At 41.5% G+C, this 27,414-nt stretch overlaps 2 protein-coding genes across 3 annotated transcripts; one reads left to right on the top strand and one right to left on the bottom strand.

The window, feature by feature from the left end:
* Window positions 1–728: 728 nt before the first annotated feature.
* Window positions 729–27,405, top strand: mapk8ip2 (mitogen-activated protein kinase 8 interacting protein 2). Of its 2 annotated transcripts, none has more exons than XM_027272827.1 (14): window positions 729–988; window positions 12,328–12,433; window positions 17,598–17,840; window positions 17,959–18,037; window positions 18,435–18,536; window positions 18,928–21,163; window positions 21,261–21,469; window positions 22,404–22,479; window positions 23,167–23,339; window positions 23,446–23,555; window positions 23,651–23,773; window positions 23,901–23,971; window positions 24,064–24,162; window positions 24,902–27,405. In XM_027272827.1, exons 1-14 carry the CDS (start codon window positions 924–926, stop codon window positions 24,972–24,974), a joined length of 3,765 nt encoding a protein of 1,254 aa, XP_027128628.1. In that variant the 5' UTR covers window positions 729–923; the 3' UTR covers window positions 24,975–27,405. The 2 variants fall into 2 exon arrangements, with proteins under 2 accessions (XP_027128628.1, XP_010755392.2); XM_010757090.3 differs by having other exon boundaries at window positions 18,435–18,638.
* LOC104940478 (gastricsin) lies at window positions 7,644–10,555 on the bottom strand. Its single transcript, XM_010757091.2, has 9 exons — window positions 10,445–10,555; window positions 10,190–10,331; window positions 9,966–10,083; window positions 9,499–9,617; window positions 8,953–9,152; window positions 8,736–8,852; window positions 8,457–8,604; window positions 8,143–8,241; window positions 7,644–8,042 (listed from the first exon to the last, which is right to left on the bottom strand). The coding sequence occupies exons 1-9, from the start codon at window positions 10,498–10,500 to the stop codon at window positions 7,887–7,889; spliced, it is 1,155 nt and encodes a 384-aa protein (XP_010755393.1). The 5' UTR covers window positions 10,501–10,555; the 3' UTR covers window positions 7,644–7,886.
* Window positions 27,406–27,414: the final 9 nt, after the last annotated feature.

Raw genomic sequence — 27,414 nt, 5'->3', positions numbered from 1 at the left:
TAATGATCTGTTCTTTTCATTCATTGCCTGTTGTACTGTGTTCTTCACCTGTCAGCGCCTTTCTGTCATTCATTTTGGACAGCTCTGATATCTTTGTGTTCATGATCAGAATCAAGATCACTGACACAAATAGGGTGTTGGGATCCAAATAAACCAGTCCATGTGATACATGGGTTGGGATTATGTATAACAGTGACTTGAAGATTATTGAAACGCATGTCCCTTCCCGGGGAACCCCTGGATCTCCCCCAAGGACCCTTGGTGGTCCCCGAACCTAACTTTGGAAAGCGTGTTTGGTTCCACTGTCGCTGTAATGTCAGTGCAAACATTTGAAAATTGTTTTTTTTTTCTTTCTACGCCACTGTGTTGCTGTTTGTCGAGCGTACAAGCTTCATCTCTGCCTGCATCCACTGACTCAGGACAGCCTGCTCATACGGTAACGGCACTGACGTTATATCGCCTGCGCTCCACACCCCCTCCTCCTCTGTCTCTGCCTGTCTCCGCACTGCTGGCCTGTATCCGCTGTGTGACACTGGCAGCATCACAGCAGCAGCAGCAGCAGCAGCAGACATTTGGCTGGGAAAAACACGGACTGCGGTCGCGTACAGTGCGCTTATGTGAAGGGACGTAAAGGATTGTATCTCTGCGGTGTTGTGCGCTGTCTCCGAAGAGATTTTCTTGCCTTGACACCCCTCCTCCTCCTCCTCCTCCTTACTCTGCTTGTGTGGATGGTTGACTGCAGATTTGATGGTGCTGAGCAGGCTCGTCTGATTGAAGGCTTGCGGCCAGGGGGCATCTGTGGGGGCCGCAGAGAGAGAGAAACCTCTGTCCACGGGTGCGACTGTCCTCATCCCTGTGACTGTGAATGGACTGCGCTCCATCCGTGATTTTCTGCAGTCGCTCTGAGTCATTTGTGGAAGAAGATGGCGGACAGGGCTGAGATGTTTTCCCTATCTACTTTTCATTCCCTCTCTCCCCCTGGCTGCAGGTAAGAGCTTACATACAGGGCGACAGTAGAGGATATTATGGGGGACAATGCGCACGGTTGATGAGTGGACCACCACACGAAAGATGATAAACATATTTATCCGTTTGGGTTTGGTGACTGCAATAAGACGCACATTCCCTACCATGGGTAGTAATAGATATTTTGATTAACCTGACAGGCCTGCTACTGCCTCCCTGCGCGCCAATAGGTGCTGCAGCTGAACAGCCGCTTGTTTTTGTTTTTAGAGCCGATACGCTCCTTCAAGACAACTCATTTTAAAGACAGCCTTTACTATTATTAAAGTGTGAAAGAGGTTAAATGATAAAATAGATGGCAAATGATTGATCTGTAGCAGTCGCGGCAAGCACCCGCCTTGCGCATTCTCTGTGTGAGGCCCACGCCCTGTTGAGTCCAACCCAAGCAAGGGCATGTTGCTGAACAATGATGTACGGAAGTCCTACTGATAGTGATGTTGGTTCACAACGTGTCTAATGTGACCTTTGCGACACACAATTTTTCTTCTCGCCTTAACACAATCGTGAGTGTGATTCTGCTGGCTGTTGCCAGAGATCAATAACTTGTGCGGAAATAGTGATACAGCTACAGTATTCTCTCCAAGGTTGTCAGGGTAAAAGGCACGATATGCTGGTTGTTTGGTGTAAATGTTTTTTTGGATTTAAGGCTGGTAAGATGTGGAATATTGCAACACTATGGTGCGAATTAGATTAAATAGTATAGAGGCTGCTGCAATATCTGCCTTCGCCTGGAGGCATATAAAGGAATATGCTGTAGAAATATGATTTCATTTTTAATTTGATATGATTTTCATATGCAATCATATCCCATGCCTATTGCTGCTGCCATAAGGCCTTCCTCTGTTTAATACAGGAGAAAAACCAAAATCAATCAAAATCAAAAATGATTTGGGTATCTGATGTTGCTCTTACCACCAGAAATCGCAAACACAGAATAGTGGAGGCTCTCTGCACTAATGTATATGTTGCTGGAACATTTCATTGTCCTGTTTTTGCCTCACATGTCCCATGTCCTTACAGAATGCAATCACATTAGCAAAGCCAGGTCCCAGTGGATTTTATTTCCACAACATGCACTCATGCTGGGATTTAGTTACATACTGTAGCTTCATCTCATGGGCGGATCATATCAGATCAATAGACCTGATTTTTTGCATGACTACCACTGACCTCAGTTCAGAGCACTGAGCCACAGCTTTGGCCTTCACATTAATATTTTAAATTTAGAGCGTTGGCAGACACCTGGAGCAAGATCATCTTTTCTTTATGCAGTCTTTTGACCACTTACAATACATCATAGGGTGGAGACTGATCAGTTTTGTGTTTTGTTTTGTTTTAATTAGTTTTGTGTGTATTCAAGAGTACATATTTTATTTTGGGTCAGTTATGGATCACTGATATCAGACTTTAATGAAATATTAGTATTTGGAGCATATGGAGATGAGATTTCTGTGTTTGTAGATGTGTTGCATCAGTTTCTTGGAGTTTTTTGTGTCCGACTGATTCATGGATGAAACCACCAGTGGTGTGATGGCGTGGTACAGTAATCTGCTTTACATAACCCCAACACTGTTTTCAGTGGGTAACATAATCCCTTAGAGAGCTTGTCTTTCTCTCCTGAGCACCAGAAATTTATGGCAGGCTATGATTTCTCCTGCACTGAGGGAACATTCTCTCCTCACCTTAAAAGATACATACCAGACTGTAGAGATTAAACACGGTGAACTCCACATTTAATTCCATTTCTGTTGATAAAAGAGTATGTGAGTATATTTCTTGGTGGTTGTGGTTTTATATCAATATGGCAAAATTAATCAATAGTAATAGGAGTTCATGGTGTTCTACTTCACCTTTTCCTATCTTGAAGCTCCATCCATGCATATGGTTTTTCAGAATGAATCACCCGTGCTGTGGTTTCCTGGAGCACAAAATAAAGATGCTGACATGTCAAAACGTGGGACTTTTATAGTGTACCAACGACCAATCCCTTAGAAATCATTGATTAAATTTTGTGAAAGGATTGTTGTTCGATCTCTAGTAGATTAGCTGAGGCATCAGTCTTATTGCAGGGAAGTAATTGTTTTGGTTGTTGGGTTGTGAGTAAGGAGGTTTGGGTTTGGACAGTAGGCTCCATTTTGGATCTGGTACAACGAGGGTAAAATGTTTTTAGTTCAGAGTTCAACAAATCACGATTTTTGTGTCTTGTGTTTAGCTAAATAAAATAGAATATTTATACATATAGAATATCTAATATGTATATCAATGTTTGTTGAAAATAAGTGCTTTTATGTTTTTGTTAGCTTAAAACAAGCCTTTTATTTTTAAAGATACCAGTAGTCTGTGAACGGGTTGCAATCTGCAATCTCCATAGTCTTCTATGGCAATAAATTAAGTGTATTTAGATTTTTAACTCAGACAAAACAAGTTATTTGAATACATGGCGAAGGGCTCACTTTTTAACTTTTTTTCTGAGCAAGTAATCAAGTAAATAATCAATTCAGTCAATAATGAAAATAATCTTTAGTTTTAGCCATCTATTCAACAATAGATTTGAAAGGTTTTTGATTTAATTGTATCCAACCATATTCCTTAGATCATCAATATTTTAAAACTAGACACATTTTTCAGGTTTCTCCCCCTCTATCCTTGTCCCTGTGAATTTCATATGATAAGCAGTCGACTCTTTGAAGGCAGTTTAAGAAGTGATAGAGCGGGAAGTGGTAGTGGTGGGAATGGTTACCATGTGGTAAGAAGCTTAAATCAAATACAGTTTTATTTTAGCTTAAGCTTTCCATTTCTGCCTCCCTCCTGCTGTCTTTCTGTCTCTCTTTTTGTATTTTTGAATTTCATCTCTCTCTCTCTCACTCTGTGTACAACCAACACTTGTTTTATGCATGTCAATCTTGGTGCCGGTTGTTGCTTTGGTTATTCCATTTAACAGTAATCAAACAAGTTATATTTACGTTGTCATGACATTTGCTTTCCATCAGTATGATGCCAGTGAACGTCAAAATCAAATCAGCTGCATGCACTTTACATCTGATGACATCATTAATCAAAGTAAATTAACATGAAATCATCTTTTCCGAGCAAACTAATGCATCATCTGTCTTTGGTTGAAAAAAAATGGCATGCTCTTCAGGTTTGGACCTGACATAGCAGACAGTGACACAACAGAGAGTGCTTCATTAGTATAAATGCAATGACTCATATGTGTTTGTGACCCTGCTTGTGTGTGTGTGGGTGAGTGTATGTGTGTGCGTTACTGGAGAATGATACTGGGTGAAAAGCCTGGGAAATTGATCTTGTTAATGAGTCAGTAGCAACCACATCAACTGTCCTTGGCTTTTAAAGATGATGATGTCACTGTGAAGCAGGTGCTGCTGGTTAAAAGGCAGCTTCATTACAGCAGAGACCCCTCACCCATCCCCCATTTGTATCTGTATCACTAGGTTTTTAGTTTTTCTTATTTTTGTTTCATGTCATTTTTCACTATAAACAGCCACGATTCTGCAATTCAAACACCACTTTTAGGCATTTACTCTGTAAGACTTTGTTTTGATTGGACCATGGGCTTTATAAAACATGGACACGGAATCCATGACGTCACCCACAGGTCTCTATAGAGCCGTGTGGTGGCTCTAGCTATCGCCATCGTGGCAGTCCTGCCTCCTCCATTTCCCCACTTATCTAAAAATGTGCAAAGACATGGAGTGTGGGTGTAGATGAGGCGGGCTGAATAAAACCTGGATGCTCAAACAAGCAGCCTGTGATGGCACATACCTGCAATCAAAGTGGCCACACTTTTAATTATGTATAACTTAGTATAATCTGAACAGATGAGTTAAATAAATAAGCACCATCAGTACAGTTGTCATGTATGGGAGAGCTATAGAGACCAAAACCATTTTTTTTTGCACCAGGCTGTAAACATGTTTATTTCTGCTGTTACGTTGGCCATGTTAATACGGGGCCTTATAAAGATTCATTTTGTAGCAAGTTGTGGGGTTATTTAAAGAATAGCTATACTGAATTGAGAGTGCAACGGATTACTATTTTAATTATGGATTTATGTGATGATAATTTTCTTAAATGCTCTATAAAAATTAATTGAAATTATTGAAATGTGAGTTCAAAAAGCATAATTTTACTATCATGTATGACAAGGAACAGCTAATTCAGAGATAATTAAATTTTGGGCTTTATTGCTAATATAACAAGGAAAATGTAGTAGCTAAAGCTCAATGAGACAGTTGTGAGTACTCTGCATACAGGAACAGGCAGTGAATGTATATACAATATTAGGCAAAGATGACAGTGTGCTGGTTTGACATGACAGTATCAGAGATGACAGAGAATAACTGTCACTGAGTGTTCGAGCATGAGAAGGGCAGGGAGAAAATGAGAAGAAAGAGCAAGATGTGGACACAAAGAGATGGTACCTTAGCAGTAGCAGTGAATCTGGGTGTGCCATTGCAGCAACATGACCGCCATCAGTGAATGATAATTTTGTGCTGACTTGTTTTCTTGTGGTTGGATTCTCATTTTGCTCAGCATGTCACAAGCAGAGACTGATGTGATGCAGGCCTTTTTCCTGCATGATTACAGAGAGTGGAGTGGTATAGTGATGATTCCTCTCCAGCTCGGCTTCAAATCCTAATTATTAAAAATGATCAGAAGCAGCTAGTGGACTGAATACAATGGACGTCAGAGTGTGCTGTCGGATGAGCAGCTAGTGGAACACAACATGGTGTGACAGGGACTGCACACTCACTTGAATGCTGTCTAAACACAAAACGGGGACATAGACATGCAATGTCAACACTGCAGTGGTGGCTGCATCTCACTATGTAATATAGAGTCTGAAATCAGAATAATGCAGAACATCTCCGAAAGAGACATCTAAGAGAAAAGAGGAAAGGAGGTAGCTGAGCATAACAGTGAAATTAGATGAATATGTGTATGTGTGTGCATATAAAATATACCTGTGTTGTATGTTAGTATGTTTGTGTGCGTCTGGAGCCCGTCGATGTTTTCACCTTTCAAGGAGAGGACAGAGGCCTTTAGCTTGGGCATCATTCTGTGTCTGCAGCTTTTCACTGACACACATTTATTAGGTTTTGCAGTTTAGGGGAAATGGGGCCACTCTCTGTTGTGGCGTGCATTGCAGACCTACAGGAGAAGTCCAACGCTAAGCAGATGAGCACACAAACAAAATGGAGTCTGGAAACACAGCAGAATAAGGGAGCAATGGAGGAGATGGAAAAAGGGAGAGAAGAGGAGAGAAGAGGAACTGAAAAACAGATATCAGACAAACTGCAAACAGTACTTTACGCAGTTCTTTCTTGCAAGTGAATTTTGCTCTGTGGATTATCCAGAGTAACAGACTAACAGATTATGTGTGAAAAGGAAGGTTCTGTTAAAAGTTGTTCAGCAGAGAGAGGCAAATAAAAATCTAAACTATTTGCACGGCTAGATGCTGCTAGAGGTAAGTGAGAAAATGAGTTTCTTTGTATGGTTAACTCACCCTTTAAATGTTCTGTTTAAATTACATACATCTTTATGAGTTATTAATTCATTACATCCATTTCGGAGTCATAGTGTAATTAGTTTGAAAATGATGACATTAGAAACCTTCACAGCCTGTACCATACTGCATACCAGTAGTGGCAGTTGGTAGGGGTCAGAATTTCTTGTTTCTTGTCGCTATGAAAAATTGCTTTGTGCCATGAAGCAAACAATATTTATAAGACAATATTTTTATTTCTCCAGTGCACTCGTATCTTTTGAATTCAACACCTGCAGCTACGTGTTTCTCGTCTTCTTGCCTCCTTGTCCACCTCAACTCCTCTGATTAGGTCTCTGTCTCCTGTATTCTTGTGTTTCCCCATCACTCTCCAACTGTTCATCCAGAAACAAAACATAGGACTTTGTTCCACTTGTGTGGTAGTGTCAGCTGCCTTGGATACAGCTCCACTTATGTGGTGTTTTTCCATTGTGAATCACACACACACACCTACGCTTACAAACACAGCTTCCCTGAAGACTTGGATGGGTGAGGAGTTCATTAGTGACCTTAGTTCTCCAGGTTTGGTTAATACACTTTTTTATTTTTTTTGACAGATAGGAAATAAGTTTTAATGACACTTCTGTGTGTGCATTTGTGTCGAATGGTCTTGATGCTGCAGTCACAAACTTACAGACCACACTATTCAGAATATGAATAAATTGGTCTCAATGTCTGGCATTGTGGTTATGTTGTAATGAGACAACTTATATATGTTATATAATCCATGTTAAAACAGCTGTATTGTCCCTCTCATAAATAACACAATTTAGCCTGGTTTATTAAGTCACAAGAGTTAAGTGCTCAAAAGCATAGAGCATGCATATGTGCGTTAGTTGAATTCTCCAGAGTTTTGATTTCATCATGTGTTCCACGATTGTAGGACATTTAAAATGCCCACTAGTCTTAGGACTTAATTAGACACACACACAGACACAGACACACCAGCTCGTTCAAGGTTAATTATAAAGGGGGAAAATCCCTTTGATGTCTCCCAGCCCAGGACCTGTGCTGTCACGATAATGACAGCTCATTTAGAAAGATGAAATGTTAAAACACTTGCATTTTCACTTTTATTTTGCTTGGTGCAATTTCATGGACACGTTTCTGTTTTGAATATACAAACGTGACTATCTCTGTATCTCTGTACCTATTTCAAGATGTAAAAGACATGTACAACAATATTATGTACTGTAATTTACAGTGAAAGTTGTTTGAGATTAACCAAAACCTCAGTTTGATTTAATCATTATTATCTGATCAGGTTTATGGTCAGGTTAGGTTACACTGAAGACACTTAGACAGCAGTAGCAAAACCAAGACGGTTGTTGGTGCGGTCATAGATGGAGTAATACTCTCTGAGGAATACGTCTCCAAAGATCCACAGGGGCTGGCCATTCTGAGATGGCAGGTAGGTAGGAGTGATGGCCACTGTGCAGAACTGGTATCCATGCTGGAGGTGCAGACAGAAGATTGGAAATGTCAATCATAGCACGTACACACTCACAAATAAAAACACACAAAAATACATGCTTATGTATGTAGGAACTTGCCTGCATGATGTAAGCAGAAGGAGGCAGAGGAAAGGCAACGCCGCTGATAACAAAGCTGAGAGTTGGCAGGTTGTTGACCTGGCTGCAGTCCACCATGTACTGAAGATCAAGACAACAAAGATATACTGTGTGAGAGGACAGAAACTCGAAACGAACTTGTCTAATTTGTATTTTTTCATTGGATCCATGTTGTTGATGTACAGTCATGTTTTTTAAATGGTGTAGTCTGCGGACAGAGTTAATGAGGATGATACCAGTGGCTTACTTTCCTAATGCTTTGTGTATATGTGAGTCTGTCTGTCCATTTATCTTACCATTCCATACTGGGACTGTTGGGCTCCAATGGCCTGCATGAGGTAACCCAGATAATTGCTTGGAGCTGTCAGCATGGAGGTTCCAGTGTCCACAATAGACTGGCAGCCCTGAGAGCACCAGCCAGTCTCGCGACCATTGATCTGGAATCTGCGAGCCACCACACATGCCAAAAGTAATTTTTTTCTTGCAGTCATATTAGGACACAAAATAATTAAATTCAGAAGTATTCAGAAGATGATTTGATTGTTCGTATTAATGAAATGTTGAAATGCACAGACCCGTCAACACCAATCTGCCAGTAAGTCTCAGAGGTGACAGGGGTCCAGTAGATTTCGCCCTGGTACAACTGTTCATCAACTCCTCCAAAAGAGAGCACACTGCCCTGCTGTCCTCCCCTAAACCAGACAACAAACCACATTAGAAAATGTGTTTAGTGTCGATAAGACATAGTCACATATATAATATTTTTTAATAGAAGTGTTGCATCAGTTATACCTAGAAAGGTAGAAAGCAAATATGTTGGCATCCAGGAGATTTTGAGAAATCATGTTGTCCATGACGGGAGTCTCTCCACCAGCTGAGATGCTTGGGTAGGACAGGCCGAGGATGCCGTCAAACTTGGCCACAGCAAAGGTCTGACCAGGCTCATTTGTGCTTAGACCAATCTCCTGGTTATTGATGACAATGCCTCCAACCTATGTGTGCCAAAACCAACCAACATGATAAGTAAGGTGCAAATCATAGACTTTATATAGACAGCCATAGACAGCAGTGTCAGCAGATGAATGGTATGGACCTCTGTTGATTGTACCACAGTACTAATTTATTAAAATTATTGATCTAATTCTATATTTTCTGAATCAACATTGTGTAAAAATGCATACATGTTCTAATAATTCAGCATTGACTATACACAGAAAACTGCTGCACTGATCTTTTTTGCTCTGTCGCAGTACCCATGACTCGGTTCAGTCTTGAATACTAGTCTTTTATTTAACTGATATACTTAGTTTGTTTGGTGGTTGGTTTGGTCTGACTCACATTCACGGTGTCATATGCAAAGATTCCATAGAGGCTTCCAGCTCCGTAGGGCAGGTAAAAATTCCGTCCATTGGCACTGTAGGTGGAGGACTGCTGGGGGTTGAACTTTGTGTGTGCGTCTATAAATGACAGAGATTAGGATTATCTCTGGAGCCAAAATCACCCCTTTGCCTTGCAGAGCCATTTGACATACCAATAATTCACATGATTTTAAAAGTCATGCACTGAATTTTAACTAACATGGTGGGCCATTCTGCCTAAAGGCTGAAAATGATTAGTGGCATACCTTTAATATTGCTAGAGCTTTTTTTTATTCTGTATGTAATATCTAATCTCTTGGAAACGAGATAACAAACTAGCTCTGCTTAGCATATATTAATCCTCTTTTTTCTTCACATGAAAATATGCTCTTAAGAGGGTGACAGATAAGGGATTTTGTAGCGTAAAGCCTGTTGATTTGTACTCACTGCAAGCCTGAGTGTTACAGTAGATGGAGTCCACCCACAGGTTGGCAGAGCCGGTGTCAAACAGCACCAGGAAGGACTGGGGAGGTGTTCCGATGGTGATGGGTCCATAGTAAGTGGTCTGGGCAGAAAAAGAGGAACATTTTAAAGAAAGTACAAAGCCATAAACCCATGCTTTCATCAAAATGTTTTGTATAATGTGTAAACACGTGGACAGGATTTCTTACATCAGCGTAGTTGTTGATGTACATGTTGGCAGAGGTGGAGAACTCATTGTTCTGGTATTTGCTAGCTGGATCCTGGTAAGGCACCTCGATCCCTTTCTCTCTCAGGGCCTCACGCATAGACTTGTGCTTCGTCAGAGGGATCCTGAGCAAGGAGGAATAAAAAACACAAAGGATTTTAAAAAGTGAACTTTTAAAGTACAAAATCTTACTCTCAGATGAAAAGTGGTGAAAAATACAGAGAGATAGTTTTCTTACCTGACGATTCCCTCTGCGAGCACCACAAAGACCAAAAGAGCAACAAGACACTTCATGATCCCTCCTGTACGCACAGCACTGCTGGATGGATACAACTCTGCTCAGGTCTGAACAGTCTCTATATAAACATGTTTAAGCCCATATCAGCCACACCGTTATCAAAACTTGACTGATAACACTTCACACAGGGTGACCCTTTGAGCTTTTCTCTTAGAAGTTTCCCACTTAATTTGGACATCTATCATTAATTCAATATAACACACATGTGATAGCCACTCTACAAACACAGCCCAAAACCTACTTATTAAACATATTATGAAACGATGCTATAATAAGATGTTCATGTAAATGTATCAAATGTAGAAAAAAGGTTATTTATTTAATGTACCATGACTTGCTCAGTATTGCTCATTCTACATGAAAATGAATTTAATGTGAAGGAAAACAGTTGTTGTAAATGTAAGAATATAACAAGTATGTATTTTTATCCTTTTGAAAATTGATGCTGAGTTACTGAGTACTGACTTATGACTTTGAGTTTGCATTATGAATTTATTTCTATCATTTTGTAATAAGAGACTTTTGTTCTGTTGTTTTAATGTTGAAAATCCTCAGCTTAATTTTATCTGATTAGATATTTATATCAAAAACAAGGTCAAACGAAATTGTTTCTGTCCGACTGTAATTTTCCGCAAATGGAAAATGAATGTGTTGTATCTTGGCTTCACTATCAGTAGCACCTTAAACACACAGTTTTATCAAAACCTTTCAGCTTATCACGACTTTTAATATTGTTCTCTTTTTATTCGTCTGATAAAAATTGGTAGAATGTATAGATGTTTTTGAGACTTTGTGTTTTTTAAAGCATCATGCAGTTATATAAACTCTATAGCTGAAGGACATACAGTTCAAATAAAAACTTGGTTATGCCCATTAGTTGATTTCATTCTTTGTGCTTTGACTGAACTAATAGGCCAAAGGCTTACTGTAACATTCACATCCTAAATGTTTGGTTGCATTCTTAATAACATCAGTAACTTTTCTTGCAATTTAACATCACCACCATGTTTCTGTATTCCCATTATTTTCTGTCAGTAGCACCTTAACACTCTTTAACAGTGACTTTTTCATGACCCCTTTTGTTTTATTTTTAGATGCATCAGCATGTCCTCATTTGCTCCCTGGGACCAATGACATTGTGTAGACAGGACCCTGTTTGACTCTGTGATGTAAGCTCGTATCCATACGTAATATGTGGAGTGTCCTTTTCTTTGTAGGAAAACTGCAATGCAGCATTTCCTTCAACACATTGCAAGCCAAGTCCTGTAGAATTGAGAGCCTGCTGAAACTAATGGGGTAAAGATGAAATAGAGTCTAATCAAGAAAACTTGCAATGCCACGGCTCATTACAGAGACATATAGACTTCCCTGTTGTAGTGTGCTATTGCTGTTAATAATTGAGAAACTCTGCTGTAACAGGCAACTGCAACTAATTCACCCTTGACTCTGTTCATAACATCCACAGCTCATACATATATACGATAAAATCGATCTAATCTAATTTGAAATGCTGGCATTTTATCTCTCTTGTTCTTTATGTGTTGCTGTTGTTATTCACCGCCACTGAAATGTGTCACACCTTGTTAGTATGGATTGTTACAATGGAAGAGAAGATAGGGAACGTGGGTGCTGTCCAGTATATATGAGATCTAGATAGACTGTGACAGGCAATGACTTACAGCAGGTTTCTCCTGAAACAGGGCTCAGCGTGTGGGCACAAATCAATGAGAAAGTCCCCTCTTGACTGTCACTGATGAAAACGGCATATTGCAGAGTGTTCCCCATAACATGCAGTGAATATACAATCTCTTGTGTGTTTCCAGGCCAGCCCACGACATCAGCCTGGAGGAGTTTGATGATGAAGATCTCTCTGAAATCACAGACGACTGTGGGATTGGACTCAACTATGACTCTGATCCATATGAGAAGGTGAGAGTCTCTTTTGTTGTTATGTTGTTGTCTTTTATCTTACCTTCCCATGCATCTTTTGTGCTTTGTGTCTCAAATACGGGAAAAACACAAACCGTGAAATGCAACACAGACAAACAGCTTATCTGTCTAATGTTGCTTCTCTACAGTTGCTTTAGGTGACAGTTCATTATTGTCGCATTCAGGGACTATGCATTTGCGGGATGTTGAAGGGATAGTTAGCACGCAAAGGTTGTAGCATTACTAGTGTAATAACTTGCAAACGGAGAACCACAGATGCTTATGCATTGAAAGTTTTCAAGCAATATACATAGTGAGAATGAGATGAACATTTTGAAGCAGTTATGGTGATAGAGAGAGGCAGCTGGTTTAGTAGCATCAGCTAATGCTGATGAACTGCTGATTTGCATATGGCTATCTTATGTAAGCATCTCTGTAGCTTTATAGTCATTTCAGTAATGACCATAAGCCTCGGATATCCATATTATAATACTAGGAGCAAAATGGGAAGCATGCATGGCTTTGATGATCAGACGGAAGCATTCTCCAAGTACTAAGCTCATCATACAGATCATCATCGTCATACTGGATCTGAGCAAACATCGTACATTCACCAAACTCCTCAGCATATAATCGAAACTCTAAGCAGCACTAAGTAGCACTTCGTCAAACTTCCTTGTATACGCAAATAATTGGGGTATTAGCTCTTTCATCCTACATGTCCGACCAGCTTAGATGCTAATTAAAGAATTTATAAGAACTAGTATCTCGTATCATTTCTCTCTCTCTTTCTGTGTTTATCTCTCTCTCTCCATCCTGTGGGATGTAAATGTTTTATGCTGGTGGCGTGGAGCCATGGCTGCAGCAGAGGGTGGGTGACCCAGTGCAGTTTGCTGCTATGCAGAGACAACCTCCTTCCCTCCCTCCCTCCCTCCCTCCCGGCCTGCCTCTCTCTCCCCCTCCCTCCCTCCCATGTGTCTTCCCTTCGCTCCCCGCTATGCAGAGTGTTGCTCGGAGACAGAGCTCAGATTACCTCCTCCCTTGTTCTCTCCCCGTCCCCCTTAAAGCTCTCCTTCCTTCACTTTCTCCCTTTCTCTCTCTCTCTCTCTCTCTCTCTCTCTCCCTCTTCTCTGCCGAGGTGACTGGGAATGGGGATTTAGCTCAGGGATGGTTGGTTCTGAGGGTTAAGCTCTCGGCATAAATCTGTGCTAGATATTTTGCTTCCTGCACTTTAATCCAACAACAAAACACATTATGGATAGCTAGTGAAATCCTTCTATTGGCTGTTTGTTTTGCATAGCAAGTGAGGAGACCTCCAGATTGGATGTTATTTTGGTCATACAGTAGTGAACCATGCATCAGTGTCCTCTTTCCCTTCTCTGCTCAGCACGTGTTCACAAACACACATCAGCAGTGGCCCTGACTGCTCACTTCACAAACAAGACAGGATAGGCATAGTGTCAGTCCTTGTTATATTACATCATTGCCCAGAGGAAGTAATCCTGCTGACATGGGATGGATAGAAAACAAACCCAGTTGCTAACCGAGTGTGTGTGTGTGTGTGTGTGTGCGTGTGTGTGTGTGTGTGTGGTCATACATTTAAACAAGACTGAGAATTTCATGCAAACTGCATTTCATATCGTGTTTTCCTGCATCAGTAGGGTGGGGGACACTCTGTCAGCTCATCCTCATCAGCAGCAGTCCCTCCCTCATGCACCGCACTCTGCTGATGAAGAGAGAGAGGCTTTTGGTTCATCTGTCAGTACGATTCGGTCATACTGGGCAGCATGTCTTTGATGTGAGGAAGAACAGCCAATCTAAACAGTGAGATTATCCTCCGGCCCCAATCCCCATCTCTGATTAATTCTAATTTGTTATGGGGAATCTGCATAACTCTTTAGATCAGCCTTTGTGACAGGAGCACACATACGTACATGTGAACAAAAACAAATAGACACACAGGCTTTAAAATAGCTTTTTCTGTCATCTGAGCTAAAGGCAGGCAATTACAGATTGCTCAAACGGGTTCGTTACCACTGTCTGATTTTCTATCCCTGAGGAAATGGTAATTGCCGGCCAAATGCTCAGGCTGTCTCTCCCCACTATCTGCTAATGTCACTGGGGGTTAGATTTGACAGTGTGTTTTCAACCATGTAATTTGTTTTTGTTTTTTTCTTTGACCTTTAAATTTTTTGACCCAGCATATCAACATAATAAGCAGAAAGACCAAAACAGAGGGAGCCCTTCCCTTGTATGTCTCTAAATCTTTCTTTTTTGTGTCACACATACATATGCTGCTTTCTGCCTTGCATGCCATAATTCTTCACTTCCTGTCTCTCGAACATCCATCTCTGTCTCTCCAGAGTCCTGACTGAACACCATGAGCACATGCATAATTCAGTATGTGGCAATGCAATGGTGTCTGTGTCTCAGCTGTGGTGCTACCCTGAGTTTAAAATGTAGATATATAGAGATACACTAAAAGGATGGAGGGCAGGAATCAATGTACAATCAGAATGATTATGTAGGCATAGCTAATGATCAGGATGTGACCTAGATACAAAAAAACAATGATGCAACAGTGAACATTTATCCAGGTAATTACACTGTAAAGATATAAGCTCCAAAATAAATATCTAACTGCAGCATGATCTTCGCCACAGCACAGAGAAACAGATCACTCCCATACATCTGCAGTCATTGAGCAACACTGCATTGGTAAATCAACAGTTATATGAGTCTCTGTAGGGATGTTTGGTACCTCCACCAGACTATTCCTGTTTTCTGTTGACCTGCTGTCTGTTATATCCTAAAAGACCACTTAATTCTCAGCCCCCACTTTTTCTCGGAGATTTACGAGCCCCTGGTGTCCACTTCAATTGCAAAACCATGCCGTCAGTGTTCACTTGAGGGTCGTCAGTTTCTCTCATCTTTCCAGCGCTTTCCTCTATCATCTGGTCAGCTCAGTTCAACCCAAAGCCTCTTCTGTCCTGTACAGTGTAGCTGCCATCTCAGTATCTTCTGATGCAGCAGAGTCGGTAGGAGTAATAAAATTAGCCGCCATGCTGAACAATCATGTGGTCTGCTAATTAGAGATCAAAAAGCTGCTCTTTTGTTGTTGTTGTTACTGTCATATCTCTTTGCCAACTGATCAGCATCTGTAGATGCAACTGAGCTGCAGAAATGCTGTAAGCGGAGCTGTTTAAAGAACATAATGGATACATAATACATATGTGTGTTTATGGCTGTGGACCAGTGCCGTTTATATGCATTTGGGTGTGTCTGTGCGTGATACGAGAAATACCATTTAAACTAATTTAATTTCCATTGACCGCAGATGCGCCCCTCACTGCGTGTGTGTGTGTGTGTGTGTGTGTAAAAACAGGACAGCATGCTTGCGTAAGTCTGTTGGGTGACAGAGGAGGGACAGTTACAGGGCTGAATGGGTTGTCCTTGGGAACTGGAGACCATGGGGATCGATTCTCGCCAACACACAACTCTTATTTATAGTTCTCTCTCTCTCTTTCTTTAAGCCTGCCAGGTTATCTGTCACTAAAAGGATACATCCTGACAGTGCAGATTATTCTCCTATTTTCATAACCCCTCTGATGGATCTCTGGACACTGGACACTATATAGTCATATATCCACAGTGATGGATTACAATGGCAACAGCATTGTGAATCTTGACAGGAGATTGTAAACTGAGGACTCGTATAATTGATTGATTGAAAGCTAAATCACTGAAAAAGAATATGTTAGTTAGTAAAAAAAAAAACCTATGCATATTCATGTGTGCTCTCCAGGTAATAGATTGAGTGTTGATTTCTGTTGCTGTAGCATAAAGAGGATCCACTAGGCATCAGCAGAATCATGTGCAGTGGATGGATGAGAGGGTGAGGTTTGATTCCCCCATTAAAAAGACTGCACTGAGAGGCAAAGAAACTGCTGCGCTGGGCAGACCAGATAAATCCATACTTGTATTTGCATTGTAGGGAAGAGAGGATCAGAACAAAATAAAGTGTTTGTGGTAGAGGCTGTGCACTCTGACTATGGAGATTATGATGTAGCATATTTTATTGACAACACTTTTAACTCAGTGCTTTTGGCCATCAGGGAAAGATGATGACTTTTGTCTGCCCTGTAAGGTTGAATGTAGATGAGACACTAGTGGGGTAAATTTTAAATGTTTTTTAGTGAACTGATTTAAAAAAAAATCACATTATTATAAAGTTAAGTTATACAAATCATCATCTCAGCTTTATCATCAATTTTGTCATTTGTTGATGTTGTTGTTTAGCAGACAGTGTGAGAGGTGTGTGGCAATAAGCTACTTCATGGGCCTTGCTTGTGTCTGGCATAATTACAACGAAACACACACACGGTCATGGAGGTGTGCTCTATTAAACCTCAAAATCATTTAGTGCACCGCTTTCCGGTAAACCAGCTGAAACCCGAGAGACGTCTGATTGATCCACTCTCTTTTAATTGCCCTTCCTATGTTTTTTGTGTTGTTTTTTTACACACACACCGTCTCTCCCTCCTTTCTCCTCAAGACTATTCCATTAATCTTTTTTGCAGGGTGACTTTGTATTTATTTGCTTAATTGCTTACATCTTTTCACGGGGATGCCGCAATGTTTCCTGATGCTGACGGCTGCACTTAGCTTCTCTGTCTTATGCACACACACACACACATACACACACACACACACACACACACACACACACATGAATGAATTCATAGGTACACACACGACCTGAAGCTACAGAAAGAGCATATCAGCAAAATTTACTGTGGCTGTTAATGTGAACAGAGTTTCCACCACAGTGCTTTGATATGTGTTTTACAAATGCCCTCTGTGTAATCATACACAGTGTGTTGCATGCTGCCCATCTGTGTTCTCCTAGCTCTATTCATCTCTGTGGGAGGCCTGCTCTTGGCAAATCTTTTAAATGAAAAAGAAAGTAGTTTGCAGTGAATAGAAGGTAGCAGCTTTTCTTTGTGTTAATAATAACAATAATAATAGTGTCCCCTCTACTGTCAGATGCTTTAATTAGTGTGGCTATCATCTGAAATACACTGAAGGTGTGAAAACACAGCAAAGCATAACATAGTAGCATCCATTATGAGTCTTTCTCTCTCTCCCTCTGTCTTCTGGCCAGGACTCCCTCATTCTGGAGAAGAGTGACATGCACCATCCAGTCTGCTCCTTCCAGGATGATTTCCAAGAGTTTGAGATGATTGATGATGAAGATGAGGAGGAGGAGGAGGAGGAAGATGAAGAAGATGAAGAGATTGACCCAGATGCACCTCCATCCCCCTATGCCTCACCACCACTCTCCCCTACCCTCGGCACTCTAAAGAGTAGACCCACCACACTGAACCTCACAACTGCTGTGTCGCAGGTAAGCAGCCTGAATCTATGCTCCTAAACACATGCACGACACAGATTTTGTGTAGTATTTAGTCGTTGTAATAATGTAGAACTTTGTTGAATATATTTCTCTCTCTTTCTCTTATTAGGATTCCCTGAATAACAACAGCAGTCTGTCCCCGAAGAAAGGAAGTTGGCAGGATTCGTTACGCAATCCAGCCTCACAGGGTAAGTACATGATTAATTATCTGTAATAAATTTGCGTTTGGACAATAAATATTTGTTTTTCTCCCACACGATACCTCACAAAATCTTAACAAGCAAGATTTTGGTAACTCAACAAATTATGAGAGCCATTTGATATTATTTTATGAAATATTTATACATACTAAGAAGTTTGAAATGCTGTAATTTGACAACTACTCCTGACTAAAAACATAAAACATAATAGCTTGCCACAACAATCAATGTACATCATTTTCAAGGCTTTTCGTTTGTCAAATAGTTTTCACAGGTGGGCTACTTTATTGATGCCATCTTTAAATGAAGCCAAGCTATTATAAATGATCAAATTTACAAATTGCAGGCTTTTCACACAATAAATAAATATCTATTCTCCCTCCAGGCCGTTTGTCTCCAACCCACTCATGTCTGGAGGATGGCAGACATGTGACAGGCCAGTGCCCGGCCTCTCCAGTTTCCCAGGCACCAGGGTCTCAGAGCAAAGGTACTCCACCAAAACAGACAGGGGAGGGCGGGAACCCACAGTCCCCCCACAGGCCCCTACTTTGCGACATGGAGGGCAACAGGCGGGAGAGGCCCGAATACGGTAACAAAAAGGCCAACCCAGCAAGATTAGAGCTCATTCCATTAACATCAGTGTCGTGCAGTGTCGTGATGTGAAATGAAGTGATGTGACGTGAATTTGAGCAGTTCAGTAATATACAGTATGTTCATCAAAACTGACATATTTATTCTTTGTCTTTGGGGAATCTTTTGTTTGTCTCCTTTTTCTTTTTCTATTCTCTGCATCACCCGCTTCATAATCCTTTGTGTCATCTTGCATTTTCCTTCTCTCATGGCCTTTCTTCTTTCTCCAAACCTTTTTATCTTCACAGGCTCATTTGGTCAACACAAGTCCCACCCTTGCTCCGGCAATGTCACAGATACAAAAGCAGATCCTTCAATCCAGACAACAAGGGTACCTTCTGTAGACGAGCACTCCCAGTGCTCAGACACAGAGGTGGACCACGACCTCAACAGTGACCACAACCACAAACACTCGAACCGACTTGCCACCGACACCTACACAATCACAAGCGAGTCAGGTATGGAGCCAGAGAATGACCTCGACCCAGATGGAACCAGTCGCTGCCTGTCATCTACTGCACCCATGGGAGGCAACGATGGTGCAGATACACCCTTGTCTGATGAGGAGCTGGAGAAGGACTTTGAAGTAGAGTTCATGTGTAAGGAGACCTACGATATGGTGTGTAAGGAGAATCAGTCGTCATATGTGGAATTCCCCTGCATTGAACCCTCTGAGCTCGCCTCCTTCTCCAGCTATGTGTCCTCCAGCCGTTCAGATGCTCTTGACCGGACCAGCAGTTCAAATGCTCCACCTTCTACTATGGAGGCAGCAGTTAACGACTCCACCTCTCCTTCCTCAGACCCAGGGATAGCAGATATGAACCAGCAGGGTTACTTGACCTCAGACCAGGACAAAGACCTCAGCTCTCCAGGCTCCGACTCTGACATTGAAGGGGAGCTTGAGGCCGCATTTGCCTGCGGAGGTCCTGTGGTCTCCAACATGATCTCATCTATCTCAGAAACAGAGCTGGACCTGACCAGTGATGACAGTAGCAGTGGACGCTCATCTCACCTCACAAACTCCATTGAGGAGGCCAGCTCACCTACATCAGACCAGGAACTGGACCCAGATACAGAGTTAGAACAGGACAGTGGCATCGTGGGACTGAAAGCCTCTCTACTTCTGGGCCAGCCTGACCCAATCAAAGAAGTGTCTCCTCTACCTTCTCCTTCACCTCTACCCTCACCCACTATTGCTACACCATCCCCTGTTGATTCACCAATCTTACCTCCTGAAGCCTATGATGATGGTCAAGCTCTGATGGGGCTGCAGAATGTAGATGACGAGCTGTCCTGCGAGCACCAGGCTGACCCAGATGAGACTCTGCCTCCAGCCCAACTCTGTGAAGACAGCCTGTCCAGACAGATGGTGCTGCAGATAGAACCAGACCACAGTCTAGAGAGCTTCAAACGCTCCTTTTACCTGCCAGTGGGACCCAGGCTAATGCCCAATGCAGACGAATATGAGGGAACCAGTGAGGGAGACTCAGAATCAGAAAGTGAAGATGAACTGAGCGAGAACTCAGATTCACCCTGGCTGCTCAGCAACCTGGTCAACAGGATGATCTCAGAGGGCTCATATCCAATCAGTTGTCCTGAGGAGTGCTTCAAGAGGAAGGTGTCTGTGTCAGACACCATCTCACCATCCTCAGACATTGGAGAGGGAGATGGTTTCAATGATGAGGACCAAGAGAAGAAAGTACAGATGGTGGGATCAGAGGATGGAGAAAAGGAAGGTGAGGGCTACAGAAAGGAGCCAGGTGGGAGGAGGAGTATGGAGTCTTCAAAAGAAGGAGGAGTGATAAGTCCCTGTCTCTACATGAACAACCCTACCGGTGACACCATAGCTCCTCTGATTTTGGAGCGCTGTGCGAACAATGGGAGGGGAACCACAGATTTCAACTCTCTATATACCACTAGAGACTCAGAGAAGAACTTCACAGACAAACCATCTAAGAATACCAGGAGACAGGAGGAAGACGAAGAGCCAAATAATGACTTGATGATGCTCGAGGGAAGGAAGGATCTTGAATCGCCAAGCCTCAGTGAGAGTGTGGTCAGCGATAAGGATGAAGGACGAGAGACTGAGCCCAGGCCAACAAGCCGTTCCTCAGCCTCTCTTGAGCGTATCACAGAGGTTAAACATAGCCTGACACTGGACATACCCACTGCCCAGACAAACCGCTGCTTCAGCCTCACCTACTCCACTGATAATGACGAAGAGGAGGATGACGGGGACTCTTACCCATACCTGGGTGGCTTGAGGAAGGACTCCTACAGGGGTAGCGATTTAGAGCTTGACAGTTCACCACCCATTGATCCCAGTGTTCAAGACCATCCCTTATCTGACCATGACCTCCCACTGTGTGAGAAAGATCTGGCTCTGAGGCAACCAAATGAAGATGATGGTCTGGCCTATGACTCGATGAAGTACACGCTAGTGGTGGACGAGAATACTACGTTGGAACTAGTTAGCCTCAGAAGGTTTGTCCTTTTAGTGGTAAATAAAGCAGTCTTTGGGTACTTGTAGCTGTCTTGCCCTGAACTGTGATTTAACACTTTGGAATCTTGTCCTCTCTAGGTGCACCTCTGTTCTGAGTGATGACAGTGAGCTCTCCACGCTATGTGATGAGGAGCCTTTGGGGACAGGAGAGGTTGGCTATGGTCGTGATGAGGAGGAGGTGAGGCCAGAACTTCTCAGTTCTTCTGAGGACTCCTCACCTGAGGCTGACCTCCCATTTTCCAAGAAGTTCCTCAATGTGTTCGTCAACAGCACCTCCCGCTCCTCCAGTAAGTCTCACAACAGGCTTTGCAGACACAGCCTCCGTCTGGAAAACTTTCAGTGTACTTACAATCCAAGATTTAATTTTCAAAGATTACATGGATAGTTTGGACATATTGTATGGGTTAAACAAGCAAAAAACAATTTGTGCCTCAGTGGTGCTGGTTCATTGTAGATATTTTTACCTTTGGTCAGAAAAGCAGGAGAAATATGCAAGGGCAGGACTATCAGAGAGCAAAGACAAATTTACCCAGGAGGAGGCCATTTAAATACCCTGTTCTCCAAGACTACTTTCACTCAGGCTCTCACACTAGAGGTCTGAATCTAGATCAAACATTGTATTTAAAAAAATAAATGGAGGTAGATTATGGCTTTACCTACACAGACTTTTTGCTAGATCTTGTCTTTATGCTAAGATAAGCCAACCATCTCCTTGCTGTAGCTTCATGTTAAGCCAGTGGTATTGATCCTCTAACTCTTTGCACATTAATCTAAATGTCAAACTTTTCCATTTACTTCCATTAACACAACAGGTTATGGCCCAGCAGCATTTTGCTAAAATTGTACACTCAAAGTCCCCATTAGGGTTTAACCAATCACTGTCAGCATGATACATTAACATGTGATCTAAATTTGGCAGGCAGGCCTCACAAGACCTATGGGTGGCATCTACTTCCCAGTACATCCATCATCAATCAGCGCTCCTGCTTCAAGATTCATATCACTAATGAAGGGTGATTTGCATAATGAAAGGACCCATTACAAAGGCTTTCATTTCTTTTTTGACTAATTCAGCCATTTAGACTTTCTTACATGAGGTTTACATGAGAAATGCCCCCCTAACAAAAAAATCACTCTATTTTATTTTAGATATTTGTTTATTGTATTGGGGGTTTCAGGGCATTAAGTGGTAAGTCTAAGCGGTGTCTGTTTGTCATGTAGGCACAGAATCCTTTGGACTTTTCTCCTGCACCATCAACGGAGAGGAGAGGGACCAGACACATAGGGCTGTCTACAGGTACGACAACCTACAGTACATACATTTTTCACAATGGGACATCAGTGGGAGAAATATGAATTACAGCAAAAATCTGATTCACGTTAAAGTATTGCACAATAAAATGTTTAATAGATTGTAGAAACAGCACTTTGGAATGAAATGTGAATGCCATTAGCTTGTTGCTTGTGTGTCTGGAGGGGGAAGGTCCTTGTGTAGATAAACAAAACAATATTTCTTCTATGTGTCATGGTTTTCAGTGTGCTGCAGGGGCCATGTAGCAATAGTGAATTGCTAATTACATTACAAGGAGGACAGATGTCCAGGCTACAGCACGGCACAAAAGCTGCAGCATGGCCACTAGTAGTAATCACATCAGCTACCACCTGTGTCTGTATTTGTGTGTATGTGCAAGATTGAGAGTGAGAGAGCAAGCCTTTGTATACACGTACATGTTGTGCATGTATAATTTTGTAATTTCTTTAAGTAAGTGAGTCCCCACATTTAAAGCTATTTGTTTCCCTCCAACCACGGCCTTTGTGTCAGCTGTTTCATCACTCCCCTTTGCTTCCCAATGGGAATCATATGAAACCCAAACAGATGCTTCCTGATCAAATTAACTCCAGGGTACAATAGGGTACCCAGCTGCAGAGATACCATGTAAAGTGTTTTCTTTTTTTCCCCCTCCCTCTCTGCTGCTCTCTGCAGGTTCATTCCCAGACATGCAGATGAGCTGGAGCTAGATGTGGATGATCCTTTATATGTGGAGGAAGAAGAGGATGATTACTGGTACAGAGGCTATAACATGCGGACAGGGGAGAGGGGCATTTTTCCTGCCTTCTATGCCCATGAGGTCATTGGCCAGTCAAAGGAGTTGTTGGGTAAGTTGAGGGAGTTATCCACTGTTTCTTCTTCTGTCTCATTGTAAATGTCAGAAGAATCACATGTTCTGGATGTGTGTGTGTGTGTGTGTGTTACACTCTGTAGGAATGAAAAGAAATCCAGCATGGATTGAGACCTTCAGCGTTCAATTTCTGGGGTCTGTTGAGGTACCTTATCACCAAGGCAACGGCATTCTCTGCGCTGCCATGCAGAAAGTAAGAATAAAGCACATGCATTAGCATGTATACTATCCCGTATGCACCATTAAAGCATGTTTGTTTTGACATGAACATATATATTTGTCTGTTAGATTGCGATATCGAGGAAACGGACGGTACATGTGCGACCTCCTTCTCTGTGTGAGTTGGAGATTAGTTTGCAAGGAGTGAAACTGATCATGAGCCTGGAGGATGAATATGACACCCTTGATGAGGTATGAAGAAATTTATGAATTTATCAATAAATGACTGTTAATTAAGTCAATAATCTTTTTAATATGGAGTAATACTGCACTTATGCAGTCAACTTTTCTAACTGCGGTTCTGTCTTAACTTCTCTAGTATGACAGATGTAGTCACTTCTTCCAGATGAAGAACATCTCGTTCTGTGGATGCCATCCGAGGAACAACTGGTAAACAAACATACTGCTTTTCTGCTCTCGTGTTACCTTTGTATGGCGTTACATCTGACCAGTTTCATTATATTTTTTTCTTCTCTTTGCAGCTACTTTGGCTTCATCACGAAGCACCCAATGCTGAACAGATTTGCTTGTCACGTGTTTGTATCCCAGGAGTCCATGCGACCTGTAGCAGAGTGTGTCGGGTGAGTCCACATCGGATAATATGAATTACTCAGTGTGAGCTTGTTATATTATAGGCCATGTTTGATTTGACATATTTACTTCACTTAAAGTGTAAATGCACTTTAATGGACTAGTGTGACATCTACAAAACTTGCATTTTTAGTGGATTATACACAAATTGAAACATACCTATGAATATTATGCTCCATTTTTGCCATATTCTGACACTTGTCAAGATGCTATGACTGAACAGCCCTTAAAAGATATTGAAAATAATCTGAACTAATATTAGCTGTAAATCATAACTAAAGTGTTCTTTGATGGTTTGTCCGATCTTAAAGGCTGGGATTAAAGTGCATCTTGTTGTGTGCATGTGTTTAAGGTTAAATATTGATTGCAGACTTAGTCATGTCTGATTCAGCCATATTGGGGTTTAAATAATTGAAGAGACAGATAGTTCACTGTCTCTGGATAGAGGGCAGGCAGGCAGCTGAGCATGGGATAAGCAGAACAGTTTCATCTATCAGCTTCTCATCCTGCTCTGTCTGTGGAATAAACTCCAACAACGAGGGTATAACTTCTAAAAAAACAGTTGTTTGATTCAGCGAGAGTGCTTGTGTATTTTGCACTGGAACTCTTTTAAATATTTGTGTTTGCACCAATTGAACAGTCGAGTATGACTGTTTAAAATGTTTTACTCCAAAGACGAATACTTTGGAAGGCTGTCAGGTTGATCATTAGTCATGCTCTCATCTGCAGACGGGCCTTCCAGGAGTACTACCAAGAACATCTGGAGTACGCCTGCCCCACCGAGGACATCTACCTGGAGTAAGAAGTGTTGCCATGACGACCACCTTCTTGCTCTACAGCTTGTGTATGTTCATCGAGTTTGCCACCAGAGGGCGCTGTCAGTGGGGTCTTCTCTCCATTGTAAAATACTCTTCTGTGTCCCTCTAAAACTGGCATCTTCATTTCTACAGTATGCTAGGCATTTGACTGATTTCATTCATGTCTCTCTCTTTGTTTATTTTCATCATCTCGATGGATTGATTGCCTGTTTCTTTTATCTTTTTCTATGATATAAAACTAAGACGCTGAGCACCTGTTTATTTAAAGGTTCCTCTTTTGAAATGAAAACAATATACCTACTACTGCTATTTCACTTTTCAATGCATGGCTAGTAGGGTTACTGCACAGAGACACACCAAGAAATACACATATCCAAGTGAATGGCAAGCAGCAACAATCAGTAAGGGAATGGTGTAGAATCACGAGGTTGGCGTTTAATTAACTGTAAATATGTATTTGTTCAATATTGACAAACTGCTAATTTGATTTCTACTGATTGTGACATTGGAGCAAAGTAGAGAGAGTACAGTGAAATGTCCTTGGTCTGAGCTTACCCCTGTGTCGCGTACAAGACGTAGTGTGTGTTGTAAATAAATGTATAGAAAGTAGACATACAGGCGCCTCATCCGCACTAATTACACTCACAGTTGAGATTGGTGGAGGGGGTTTTGTTGTGGGTATTACTGACTCACTCACTGACAGAAGTAACTGCAGGTATAAAGTATTTGGGAGCTGTAATGACCTGGAATGAACTTTGAATGGCATTAGCCCTGCGGATGTTTTATTCAGCTTGGATTAAGTGCAGTAACTGTCAGCACATTTGGATGAAAACGACAGCACCATTTTACTTTTGTCCAGTCCTCAAAGTTGCACTGCTTGCTGACCTTCACCGTGGGGAGCTTTCATAGGAAATCATTCAACTGTTAAAACTGCAAATCATAGATGACTGTCTGCTTTGCTATGATTAATGTGACTTTCAGGACAAAGAAAGCAAAGGCCCTCCGAAAAGCCATATTCTCATACCTATGACTGTTTAACTCTGGTTTTTAGTGACGTCCTAGTCTCTGTTTTCTTTTGACTTGGTAGTTTCAACGAGGGAAAAGGAATGACTAGATTGATTGGTAGCCACGCATCAGTAATGCTATTGTGCCTACTGTCTAGTGAGAGCATCCTGCTAATATTTGGTCCTGGTATCACAATGTAATCAAACCTTTAATAAAGCATTACAAGGGAGGTTTTATAGTTATGTAAATGGTTAGACTTGTTTTTTAAAGTATGATGGATAAAAGGGATAGCCACATGTTCCCACATTTATTTATTGCTTTTAGTCTGGTCAAAGGTTAAAGCAGGTCATTCGCACATTAACCTACTCTGGGGTTGTTGCAGCATATCATAGCTTACAGTCTAGCACCTTATATAGGCGAGGGGGAACTCTTAAAAAATGATGTGGTCACTACAGCCATTCAAAACTTCAGGCTTTGAGATTTACCACGGCCAACCATCCCCATTGCTCTTTCAGACACTGTTTAGCACCGTGTTCTGCTGCTTTCAGTCACAGTCCACCAGAACAAACACTTCAGATCTGCAGGATTTCAGTGTTCACTGAAAGTTGATGTGGCAGGAGGGAGGGAGGGTGTTACCTACATATGTATCGCTGTCAGTTAGATCATGTATATACAATAGCGAATCTAAGATAGTGCTGTGTCCTTTATGTTGAGTATGTTATGAAACGAAATGAATATGTACATTAAATAAAAAGAAATTTAAAAAAAAGATCACGACCTGACAAAAACCCCTGAAAGAAAAAGAAAAAACACGTAAATATCTGTGATCTGCAATAATTTTATTTCAGTGTCTTTTGTTTCTACACAAGATGTTAACTCTGTCACACAGGTGGCATTTGGGTTCCTGCCAACTCCATAACTCTCTTCAGACAGGCTTCAGCAGCACATTTAGGGCACATTTGTAAGATGTGACATCATTAGTGTGTGACACACCCACCAGACTACTGACCAATCAGCTGTTAGAACTGAATAGTGACTGAGTCAGCCGCCACTGGAAAACTATTATTGCGTCTTGCCGATTATAGTCATCGCCTTTGAGCTCAAACAGTGTGACCCATCTCTGATCTGTATCTATTTGCTTCTGATTATGTTTTTCTATCTTGTTACAGCCTAGTTAAAAATCCTTCTGTCCACACAGCTACACAAAAACAACCTCTGAGGATGATCTAGTCCCATATAGCCGCTGAGACATACATTAACAGTTAAACCAAACTTTTGACTTTATTACATTAACAAGATTCTTCACTGTATACCTAGAGCAAACCAGTATGTGACAGAACAAACATATCCTATCTTGTATCTTTAAAAACAAGGACTTGTAAAATTCCAGGGAAAAACTGAAAAAAAAAATGACAAAAA

Source organism: Larimichthys crocea, chromosome XXI (assembly GCF_000972845.2).
Source record: "Larimichthys crocea isolate SSNF chromosome XXI, L_crocea_2.0, whole genome shotgun sequence".
Lineage (NCBI taxonomy): Eukaryota > Metazoa > Chordata > Actinopteri > Sciaenidae > Larimichthys > Larimichthys crocea.
Note: the sequence above shows the minus strand (reverse complement) of the source record. Positions and strands in the feature narration are given on the sequence as shown.